At 47.6% G+C, this 11,142-nt stretch overlaps 1 protein-coding gene across 1 annotated transcript; it reads right to left on the bottom strand.

The window, feature by feature from the left end:
- Positions 1–5,460: 5,460 nt before the first annotated feature.
- Positions 5,461–8,511, bottom strand: LOC127326438 (sugar transport protein MST1). Its single transcript, XM_051353292.2, has 3 exons — positions 8,258–8,511; positions 6,762–7,081; positions 5,461–6,645 (listed from the first exon to the last, which is right to left on the bottom strand). Exons 1-3 carry the CDS (start codon positions 8,391–8,393, stop codon positions 5,563–5,565), a joined length of 1,539 nt encoding a protein of 512 aa, XP_051209252.1. The 5' UTR covers positions 8,394–8,511; the 3' UTR covers positions 5,461–5,562.
- Between the last annotated feature and the right edge of the window lie 2,631 nt (positions 8,512–11,142).

Below are 11,142 nucleotides of genomic sequence, written 5' to 3'. Positions count from 1 at the left end.
TGAGCATTTATGTTTTGCCGATCAAATACGGGCAAGCGAGATACCACTTTATCATACTCTCTTATGAACATTGCAATCCTGCTTACATACATGATTCATGATGCTTATTATTAATTGTTGGTACCTCTTCATGATTGACATAGCTGTTAGATGATCTTATTTGCATGTATCTCACTATGAACTACTTAAGTATTAGCCGTAGCATGAGAATATATACATCATATGAGCAAATGTGTTCGTGAAAGTTCTTTTATCGCTCAGTTGTTAACTGAATTGCTTGAGGACAAGCAATAAGCTAAGCTTGGGGGGAGTTGATACGTCCAAAATGTATCTACTTTCCCGAACACTTTTGCTATTGTTTTGCCTCTAATTTGTGTATTTTGGATACAACTAACACGGACTAATGCTGTTTTCAGCAGAACTATTCTGGTGTCTCGTTTTTGTGCAGAAATCCAACTTTCGGGAAAATCCTCGGAATTTATGCAGAAGGCCCTATTTTCCCAGAATACTGACGGAGCCAGAAGGTCAAGTAAGGTGGAGGCCTGAGGGCCCCACACCATAAGGCGGTGCGGCCTAGGGGGGGCCCGCGCGGCCCTATGGTGTGGCCCCCTCGGCCGGCCTCCGACGCCCTCCTTCGAACTACTTATCGGCCTCGACCTAAAAACGCACGGAGAGAAGTCGAAGTCGCCAGAAACCCTCCAGAACGCCGCCACATCGCGAAACTCCGTCGCGGGAGCCAGAAGTCTCCGTTCTGGCACTCCGCCGGGACGTGGAATTGGAGGAGATCATCGCCATCATCACCGCCAACGCCTCTACATCAACCAGCCATGCTTCCCCCATCCATGTGTGAGTAATTCCCCCGCTGTAGGCCGAAGGGGATGGTAGGGATTGGATGAGATTGGTCATGTAATAGCATAAGATTGTTAGGGCATAGCGCCTAGTGTCCGTAATTGGTACTTTGATGATATTGTTGCAACTTGCTAGGCTTAATGCTTGTCACTAGGGCCCGAGTGCCATGATCTCAGATCTGAACATGTTATTGTTTCATCATGATATTCATTGTTTTATGATCTTACCTGCAAGTTGTATACACATGTCGCTGTCCGGAACCAATGGCCCCGAAGTGACAGAAATCGAGACAACCGGAGGGGATGGCAGTGATGTGAGGATCACATGTGTTCACGGAGTGTTAATGCTTTGCTCCGGTACTCTATTAAAAGGAGTACCTTAATATCCAGTAGTTTCCCTTGAGGCCCGACTGCCACCGGCTGGTAGGACAAAAGATGTTGTGCAAGTTTCTCATTGCGAGCACGTACGACTATAATTGGAACACATGCCTATTGATTGCTTTGTACTTGGACACCATTTTATTATTATCTGCAAATGCCCTGCTATGATTGTTACATGAGTTTCTCTCATCCATGCAACACCCGTTCATCCGTCCCCGTGCCTACAGTATTTTAATCCTGCTGTTTACTATAATCACTACTGCTGTCTTTGTTACTCTGCTGCTGTTATTTCACTACTGCTACTGCTATAAAACTGTTACTACTGATAAACTCTTGCGAGCAAGTCTGTTTCCAGGTGCAGCTGAATTGACAACTCCGCTGTTAAGGCTTCCAAGTGTTCTTTGTCTCCCCTTGTGTCGAATCAATAAATTGGGTTATACTACCCGCGAAGACTGCTGCGATCCCCTATACTTGTGGGTCATCACCCGCCCGCCCTGTGCCCCAAGCTGCTGTTCAGACTCGCCCCACTACACGCGCGTCATCTGGAATTGTTTGTCCTCGTGAATACAAAGATGGCACGGTTCGCTGGCTTCTCTCGTGCACGTCTGGTGAGCCTACCAATCTTCAGTCTGCTCTTGCTGGCCCTAATTGGAAAGGGGCTATGGATGATGAGTTTAATGCCCTTATGAAGAACAAGACATGGCGTTTGGTTCCTCCGGGCTATGGCAAAAATGTTATTGACTGTCGATGGATTTACAAGGTCAAACACAATGCAGATGGGTCGATTGATAGATACAAGGCTCGTCTGGTTGCCAAAGGATTTAAACAACGTTATGGGATTGATTATGAAGACACGTTCAGTCCAGTTGTCAAAATTGCTACTGTTCGTCTTGTCCTGTCTATTGCTGTTTCTCGTGGCTGGAGCTTGCGTCAGTTGGATGTCAAGAACGCGTTTCTTCATGGCGTTCTGGAAGAGGAAGTGTATATGAGACAACCACCTGGGTATGAGGATCAACGACAACCAGGCTATATTTGCAAACTTGACAAGGCTCTATATGGACTGAAACAGGCACCTCGTGCATGGTATTCGCGGTTGAGTGCCAAGTTGCTTTCCCTTGGATTTGTTGCTTCCAAGTCTGATATGTCATTGTTTATCTATCGCAAGTTCAATGTCAGTATTTTTATGCTTATCTATGTAGATGACATTATTGTTGCTAGTTCCTCTCAAGCTGCTACAGATGCTCTGCTTACAGATCTGCATAAGGAGTTTGCTCTCAAGGATCTTGGAGATATTCACTATTTCTTGGGCATTGAGGTAGCACGGGTTGCTGATGGTCTTGTTCTTAATCAGGCTAAATATGCTCAAGATTTGCTTACCCGTGTTGGCATGGTTAATTGCCAAGGTATGCCTACTCCATTGTCCTCCTCTGAGAAAATTTCAGCTCATCAAGGTGATCCTCTAGGACCGGCTGATAGTTCAAAGTATCGAAGCATTGTTGGCGCCCTGTAGTATCTTACTCTCACTCGCCCAGATATCTCCTATGCAGTTAACAAAGTATGTCAGTATCTACATGCGCCTACTACAGTACATTGGACTGCTGCTAAGCGCATCTTACGCTATGTTAAGCATACTCTCACAGTTGGACTTACCTTTTCAAAGTCTACTTCCACTCTAGTTAGTGCCTTTTCTGATGCTGACTGGGCAGGGAGTGTTGATGACCGTCGGTCCACGGGGGGATTTGCTGTATTTGTTGGACCAAACTTGGTTTCTTGGAGTGCTAAGAAGCAGAATACAGTGTCCAGGTACAGCACTGAAGCAGAGTACAAGTCTCTAGCAAATGCAACAGATGAACTGATTTGGGTACAGTCACTCCTTACTGAATTGGGAGTTCGGCTAACACAAAGACCATGTTTATGGTGTGATAATCTTGGAGCAACATATTTATCTGCTAATCCAGTCTTCCATGCAAGAGCTAAGCATATTGAGATCGATTTTCACTTCGTCAGAGAACGGGTGTTGAAAAGGCAATTGGAGGTGAGGTTTATTCCCTCAAAAGATCAAGTTGCTGACGGGTTTACCAAACCGCTTCCTTACCGAGCCTTTGAAGATTTTAAGTATAATCTCAATTTGTCGAAGTTGTGATTAAGGGAGGATGTTAGAGATAGAGTTGTAAAACGTATGAGACTAGGATTAGTATAGAATCCGTTGTGATTACGACACGTATTGTAACCTACTATATAAACCCATGATGAGAGCCTCGGAAGATCATCCGAGTAGTCTAAACCTGCCTGATCGATACATTGAGTTTTACAGGCCTAGCAACAGGTGTAGCGTGGTAACCTAGTTCCACTACACCGACATTTGTCATCCAAAATAGATTGTGGACACCAACTGTCTTCAAGGAAGAGGATGACCAAATTATGGGTTGTGCCTCCTTTGCATCCAAGCCCCGGAGTTGGTGAAACATCTTTTTATCCATTGTAGGTTCACAAAAAGGCTTTGGGGACAAATCATGGATTAGCTTGGCCTTCCCTTCATCAAAACCAATAGTTGGGCTACCAATCAGTAAACTCTTTGTGTATCTCTATGAAAGAGCACAAGGATTTTGCATCCATCAGTTTCCTTGCGTCTTGGAAAATATGGAATGAGCATAACGCAATAATTTCTAGAGAACAATGCACGCCCCTCCGTGAGTAATGCTACACATATGGAGTGATTTCTACTGATTCCTTCATACGGAGTGACCTGGAGAGTGGTGGAGCAATAACTGGCATCAAATCACAGAAGGTGGGTACTTTTGCATCAGTCCACGATCAACACTCGCTGTCCCGTAGGTTCAGTCCGTATGAAGCATTCCTTAATCCAGCATTTTCGCCCTCCGCGGTTGTTTTTGATAATATCAAAATAGAGACAAAGCTTTGGGTGGCTGCGGCTGCCTAGCGGCCAGCGCATGAGTTATTTAATTTGAGGGGACTAAAACCTTTTGTAATATAACACTTGTTACTTCTTGTTCGAATTTCTTTCTTAACTAATCAAATGGAGCAAGGCTTTTGTCCTGTTTAAAAAAGTAGTTATCGTGCAATGCAGTGTATAGGAAAATTTATGGGCAGGTTAGAGCATCTCTAGCAGATCCCGCAAACCCGGCCTGCATAGGCCGGTATGGGGTTTTCTGCGCGAAAACGTCCCTGAGCAGACACCGCAAGCGCGGCCAGCCCACAAAAGCGTTGCAGGTCCCCGCTCTCGGCCGCCGAAAAACCACATATATGGCGGCCGAGAGCGTCGATGCAGGCCGGTCCCCATCCCCTCGCAGCTGCCTCCTCCCCTCCTCCGTCGCCACCGCCACTGAAATCCGGCGAGCCCCAGCTCCTCCCGCGCTCCTCCGGCGCCACTGAAATCCGGTGGAGCGGAGCGGACGGAGGCCGCGCGGCGCAGCTCCGACCTCGCCCGCATGCGCGCCGCCCGCCGCTACGTCAACCTCGGGATGCCGGTGCCGCCGGCGTACTACCGCCGCGAATCCATCCGCTACGCGGATGTGATTGACACGCGGGATGCCGGTCCGCGGCGCACGCGTTCGTCCTCGCGCGCGGCACCTCCGCCGCCGGAGCCGGAGCCGGAGATGCTCCCGGGTCGCGAGGGCGACTACATCGCCGACGCTGACCTCGAGCGAGTCATCGCCGCGCTGGCGGACGCACCGACGCTTGAGCCCGAGGATTTCGTCCGCGACGAGATCCTCGAGCAGATGGTCCAGTCCGTCGATTACATCACCGCCACCGCGACGCCACCCTCCGCCGCGACCCCACCGTCTACCGCGACACCACCCTCCGCCGCGACGCCACCCTCCGCCGCAAACTGGGTCTTCCTCGAGTGAAGCAGCGTGGTCCGCGGCGTCGCTGCCACGGCATTGGCTCCGGTGAGCCCAATTTTGCTGCTCAAAACATGCCGTGGCGGCGACCGTAGTATGTTTAGTTTTAATTTGCCTATGTTTTAGCTTAATTGTAAGTATCTGAACTAAATTCGTAGTATGTTTTAGCTTAAAATCAAACTGAAATGTATGATCGTGCTTGTTCCCGCGAAAATTCTTGCTTTTCCAGTTTTGTATGCCGTATCTGCTCCGCCCGAGCATTTTTTAGACCTGCAAATGTCGATTTTTTCGGTCTGCATTCGCCGTTTTTAGCTTTGCGGTTTGCAGTATACGCTAGAGATGCTCTTAGCGTGTCCCCATGCAGTGTATACTGAGTCAAACAAGCCGCATGCCTGAGCGAAATTTGCCCGGACGGTGTGCAACCATGCCGTTTGTCACAAAACTGTGTACAAACGCAAGTACACAACGCATCAAGCTGGCCCGTCAGACTGCTTTGCCGGCGCCGGCACTGCAGGCTTGACGAAGCGCTTCCAGTACCAGTGCTGCGCCCACACAGCGCCCATGGATTCGATGCGCACGCCTTTCGTCTCCGGCAAGAACACCGCCACGAACACCGTCATGACGACCACCCAGCCGGCGTAGTAGGCGAAGGTGCCGTACTTGAACCGGCAGAGCATCTCCACGAACGACTGCGACTGCGCGAACGACAGCAGCCCCCCGATCGCCCCGCTCAACCCCAGCGCCGACGACCTCACCTCCAGCGGGAACATCTCGCTGGTCACCACCCACGAGAGCGGGCCCCAGGACACGCCGAACCCAACGGTGTACACGCACACCAGCACCACCACCGCCGCCGCGTAGCCCCGCGGCATCCCGCTACTTGTCCCGAGCTGCGCGCCGAAGATCCACGCCATGGCCACCATGGAAACCACCATGACGACACCGCCCACGAAGAAGAGAGAGCGGCGGCCGTGCCGGTCGACGGCGAGCGCGGCCGCCGCGATGGACGCGAGGCTGACGACGTCGGTGATGATGGAGCCCAGGATGGCCTTCTGGCTCGTGAACCCCACGGTGTAGAAGAGGAGCGGCGTGAACAGGGACACCACGGTCACGCCCGTTAGCTCGAAGAACACCGCCAGGGCCACGGCCATAACCAGGTGTGGCCGGTACTCCCGCCGGCCGAGCCGCCGGAGCGCGCCTGACTCGTACCTCTTGTCCTCCTCCGCGGCTTGGATGATGTCCTTGAGCTCCGCGTCGACGTCGGCGGCCGGTCCACGGATGCGCCGCAGAGAGGCCCGGGCCTCGTCGGCCCTCCCGCGCAGCACCAGGCTGTTTGGCGTGTCCGGAATGAGCGCCGCGCCCACGATGATGATCGCAGCCGGGACTATGCCGACGCCGAGCGAGACGCGCCAGCCCCACCTCGGGATGCTGTTGGTGCCGTAGTTGACTACATCGGCCATGAAGAACCCCACGTTGAGGAAGAAGTGGAAGGTGCTTGTGAACGCCCCGCGCCACCGCGCCGGCGATATCTCCGCCAGGTACAAGGGTGCTGACTGCAACCGAAAAACACGTTTTATTCCTCCGTTACAGTGCAGGTCCTGTATAATGTGCTCTGCTCTACGCCAAATTGATGTGCAGTAATAGATGAAAGATCGCGCGCGTTAATCACCAGCCTGGTGAAGCCGACGGCGACACCGAGAAGGATGCGGCCGATGATGAGCATGCTGATGTTCATGGCCGCAGAGTTGAGGAGAGCGCCGGCGAGAAACAGCAAACCACCTATCAGCATCGAATTCTTCCGGCCCAACGTCCTGGTTACGTGGCCGGCGACCAGGCTGGCGAGCATGCCGGCGAGGTAGAACGAAGAGACGAAGGCGTTGAGCACCTGGCTTTGGAAGATGCAATACGCATCCTGCTGTGCATTGGACATTTTTCGCACGATCTCCGGGAAGAAAGCCTGGAGGAACGACTCCATCTGCATCAATCCACCTGACATCCATGGGGGCACAAAATTGATCATCTAATGACCAACTCATACAGAGATAACAACACATCACGAAACGGATCCATCTCAAGAGGGAGTATAGGGTTTGCCGAGAGTTGTTTGAACTATTTTATTTTTTTTGTAAATTCCTTGTCTAAATCTCAGTCACTTAATGTTACATATTAGTCAGGTTATACTTGCATATATTTAAAAGTACAACTTTAGCAAAACACAAACAGTTTCTAGCTAGTCTTTAGCTTATATGGAGTATATGTCAATGTGAGAAGGATGATTGGATAAATATATATCCTAAAACTTATAAAGGTGAAACATGATTTGAAGGTCTTTCATACAGCTTATAGACATATACTACCTCCATCTCAAAATTTAAGGCTTATATTTTTTTTAAAGTCAAAACAAGTAAAGTTTGACTAAATTTTTAGAACAATCTATCAACAAATATAATTTTTAAAATATTATACGAAAATATATTTCATTATCTATTTAATGATATTAATTTTGTATTTTGCATGTCAATATTTTTTGGTAAAAACTTAGTCAAATTTGAAATAGTTTAGTTTAACTTTCTATAAATAATATAAGCCTTAAGTTTTGGGATTGAGGTAGTATATAGCTGTGCATCCTTAATTAAGCTTAATTAAGTCTTTAATTTTATACAGATACGGAAAAACATCATTGAAAATTTTAAAAAGAATTGCAACATCATGTAGCTCTGTGATGGTCAAAGCCGCCACACTAGTCAGAGTGAGCTTCCATACCTATCCCATGCTATGCGTCACCATCAGTTCACATTTCTTTTTTCAACAAAATAAATCATACTTATTTTCAGCCACGACAAACAAGTCCTTCGATGGATATTGTTTTTTATTTTTTTGAACATGATGGATGTCCTTTAGTCTGCTATTAGTCGATGCTTGCAGGAATTGGGTGTGGGAAACTATGCCATTTCGTCAAAACTACTGTTTCTGAAAAAAGAATTAGCAGATAAATCATCACCCAGTCGAGTAAAGGCAGGGAAACGGAGAAGAGGGAGGAAAGACATGGAAAGAACGAACACCATAGAGATAATAACTTCTGTTTTTCAAGGAAGGACATGTGTCACGGGTTCACAAACATGGGATGAAAGTATAGATATTCATTCGGTAGATGGGATAACTTACCCGTGATTCCGATGTCATACCCAAGTATGAGCCCGCTGGAGGCCGCCGTGAGGCAGCTCATCACGACCGTGAATGTTATTTCACTGCCGCCGTATCCGGTGCCGACGGCAAGTGCTCCTCCTTCAGACATCGCCATCTTCTAGGCAGAGCTCTAGAGTTTGATTTGAAACTTACAACCTTAGTATCTCTCTACTCAGCAGTCTGAACATAGGTGTACGTTGTGGGATGATAAGCATTATATAATGGTGCCTGCAAGCAAGGTGCAAACGCCAACCGACCGTTCAAGGTGTTGGTGTGAGGCTAATCACTGATAATGCAATTATTGCTTTCGAGTGTACCCACTTTATTCAACAGGCTAATGCAAATTCTCCGTATTGTGCTTATAAATTGGACTTATCAAAGGCCTATGACAGGGTGGATTGGGACTTTTTGGAAAAATCTCTTCTGAAGTGGGGTTTCTCTGCCACGTGGGTAAACTGGATTATGGAGTGTATTAAATCTGTAAAGTATTCGGTCAAGTTCAATGGGAAGTTATTGAATCAATTTTCTCCAACGCAGGGACTTCGCCAAGGTGACCCTTTGTCACCTTTCCTATTCCTGTTTGTTGCTGATGCTTTATCGGGGTTGTTACATAGAGCGGCATTGGATAATTTGCTAAAACCGATAAGGATCTGCCGGAGAGCACCAGGGATATCTCATCTTCTGTTTGCAGATGATACCATGCTTTTCTTCAAAGCTAATGCAGCGCAAGCTACTGTGGTGAAGAATGTGTTGAACACCTATGCGGAGGCAACCGGGCAACTTATGAATCCGGGGAAGTGTTCCATTCTCTTTGCAGAATCGTGTCCTGCTAATTTAGTCCAAGAAGTGAAGCAAATATTGGATGTATCACAGGAGGTCTTTGATCCTAAATACTTGGGTCTACCTGTCCCTGATGGTCGTATGCGTAAGGGTCGATTCGAGTCCTTGCAAGCAAGATTGAGTAACAGATTGATTGACTGGGCTGAAAGGTATATGGCTTCGGGAGTTAAGGAAGTGCTAATCAAGGCAGTGGCACAAGCCATACCAGCTTATGTGATGAGTGTGTTCAAGCTGCCTGCCTCGGTATGTGGTGAACTTACAAAATTGGTTCGACAATATTAGTGGGGAGTGGAAAATGGGAAACGGAAAATGGCATGGCTTGAATGGGATAAGATGATCCTCCCAAAAACCCATGGGGGGTTGGGTTTTAGAGATATGAGAATGTTTAACCAGGCCCTTCTAGCTAAACAAGCTTGGCGACTGATTGATAATCCAGAAAGCTTGTGTGCAGGGCTACTAAAAGCAAAGTATTATCCAAGTGGTAATATTTTAGATACTGTATTTACAGGAAATGCGTCTACGGTGTGGCAAGGTATTGAGTATGGTTTGGTTCTCCTGAAAAAAGGTATGATATGGAGGGTGGGAAACGGAAGAAATATACGAGCCTGGAGGGATCCCTGGATTCCGAAAGGCCCAACATTTCGCCCAATTTCAGAGAAAGGGGAATGTAGATATAACCGTGTATCTGACTTCTTGGATGTACATGGTTCTTGGAACATAGGCCGTTTGCAAAAATATTTTCGGCCTATAGATGTTGAAGCAATTATAAAAATCAGACCTTCACCTCGTCTGCAGAATGACTTTCTAGCTTGGCATCCTGAAACATCGGGAAGCTTTACTGTCCGTAGTGCATATCATTTGGCGGTGTCAGACCATATTTTGCAATATGCGGGTGGTGCTGCGAGTTCTAGGCCTGATGGTAGAAGGCCAGTGTGGAACTTAGTATGGAAATCTACACTGCCTCAAAAGATGAAAATCTTCGTGTGGAAGGTAGTAACAGGAGCGCTTGCTACATACGCAAATATGCAGAGACGACATTTGGAAACTGTCAGCACCTGTCGGTTATGTAGACTAACTGAAGAAGACTCGTACCATGCTTTAGTATTATGTCCTACTGCTATGAAAATATGGGAATGCATGGGGGAGGTCTGGCCTATACCGGCTACAACATCTATACAACATACTGGCCAAGAGTGGTTATTTGATCTGCTGAGTTCAGTCTCTGAAGATGCAAGGAACATGATCATTATGGTGATATGGAGAATTTGGCAATTGAGAAATGATGTTCTTCACGGAAAGGTTTGCCCTCCAACTGAAGTAACCAAAAGGTATCTTTGTAGCTACTATGATACACTGTGTCAGATCCGACAACAGTCAGTATCTGAAATTATCAAAGGGAAAAAACCATGTGTTACTACGGTGCGGCCTGCTTGTGAGACGAGGAAGGCTCCAAGTTCCCCATGGCCGAGGCCTGCACCAGGTTGGGCTGCCCTCTCAGTAGATGGTTCCTTTGATGTAGAAGGTAGAGCAGGAACTGGTATGATTCTGCGAGATTCTAATGACACAGTCATCGTCTCAGCTTGCCGAGTCCTTTATAATTGCAATGATGCGCTGGAATCAGAAGTTAGTGCTCTGATGGAAGGGTTAGCTTCGGCTTATGAGTGGTCGGAGTTGCCTATTATCATCCAATCTGACTGTGCTGTGGCCCTTTTGGCTTTGAAGGAGAGTGGACGCAATAGAACAGTATATGGTCAGTTGTTTGATTAAGTGAAGCGTCTCATGAATCTTTGAGAAATTATACTGGTGAAATAAGATCGTGATCAAAATAGAGTTGCACATAGCCTAGCAAACTTGGGTAGAGGTGGAGATTGTACTGCTTGTTGGGTACGTTCTGCTCCAGAGTGTGTGTCACAGCTTTTGCTAGCTAATTGTAATTCTATACCTGAGTAATAAAATCTCAAATGATTTCCCCCGCAAAAAAAAAATATATCAGGTGCACACACTACAGGAATGGTCCTATACGC

The sequence above is a fragment of the Lolium perenne genome, chromosome 6 (genome assembly GCF_019359855.2).
Source record: "Lolium perenne isolate Kyuss_39 chromosome 6, Kyuss_2.0, whole genome shotgun sequence".
In the NCBI taxonomy this organism is placed as follows: Eukaryota; Viridiplantae; Streptophyta; class Magnoliopsida; order Poales; family Poaceae; genus Lolium; species Lolium perenne.
Note: the sequence above shows the minus strand (reverse complement) of the source record. Positions and strands in the feature narration are given on the sequence as shown.

Coding starts and splice junctions, on each gene's coding strand:
- LOC127326438 (XM_051353292.2), bottom strand. CDS start 8,393: ATGGCGATGTCTGAAGGAGGAGCACTTGCCGTCGGCACCGGATACGGC. Junction 7,082..8,257: donor GTATGACATCGGAATCACGG/GTAAGTTATCCC, acceptor CATGGATGTCAG/GTGGATTGATGCAGATGGAG. Junction 6,646..6,761: donor CCGTCGGCTTCACCAGGCTG/GTGATTAACGCG, acceptor TTTCGGTTGCAG/TCAGCACCCTTGTACCTGGC.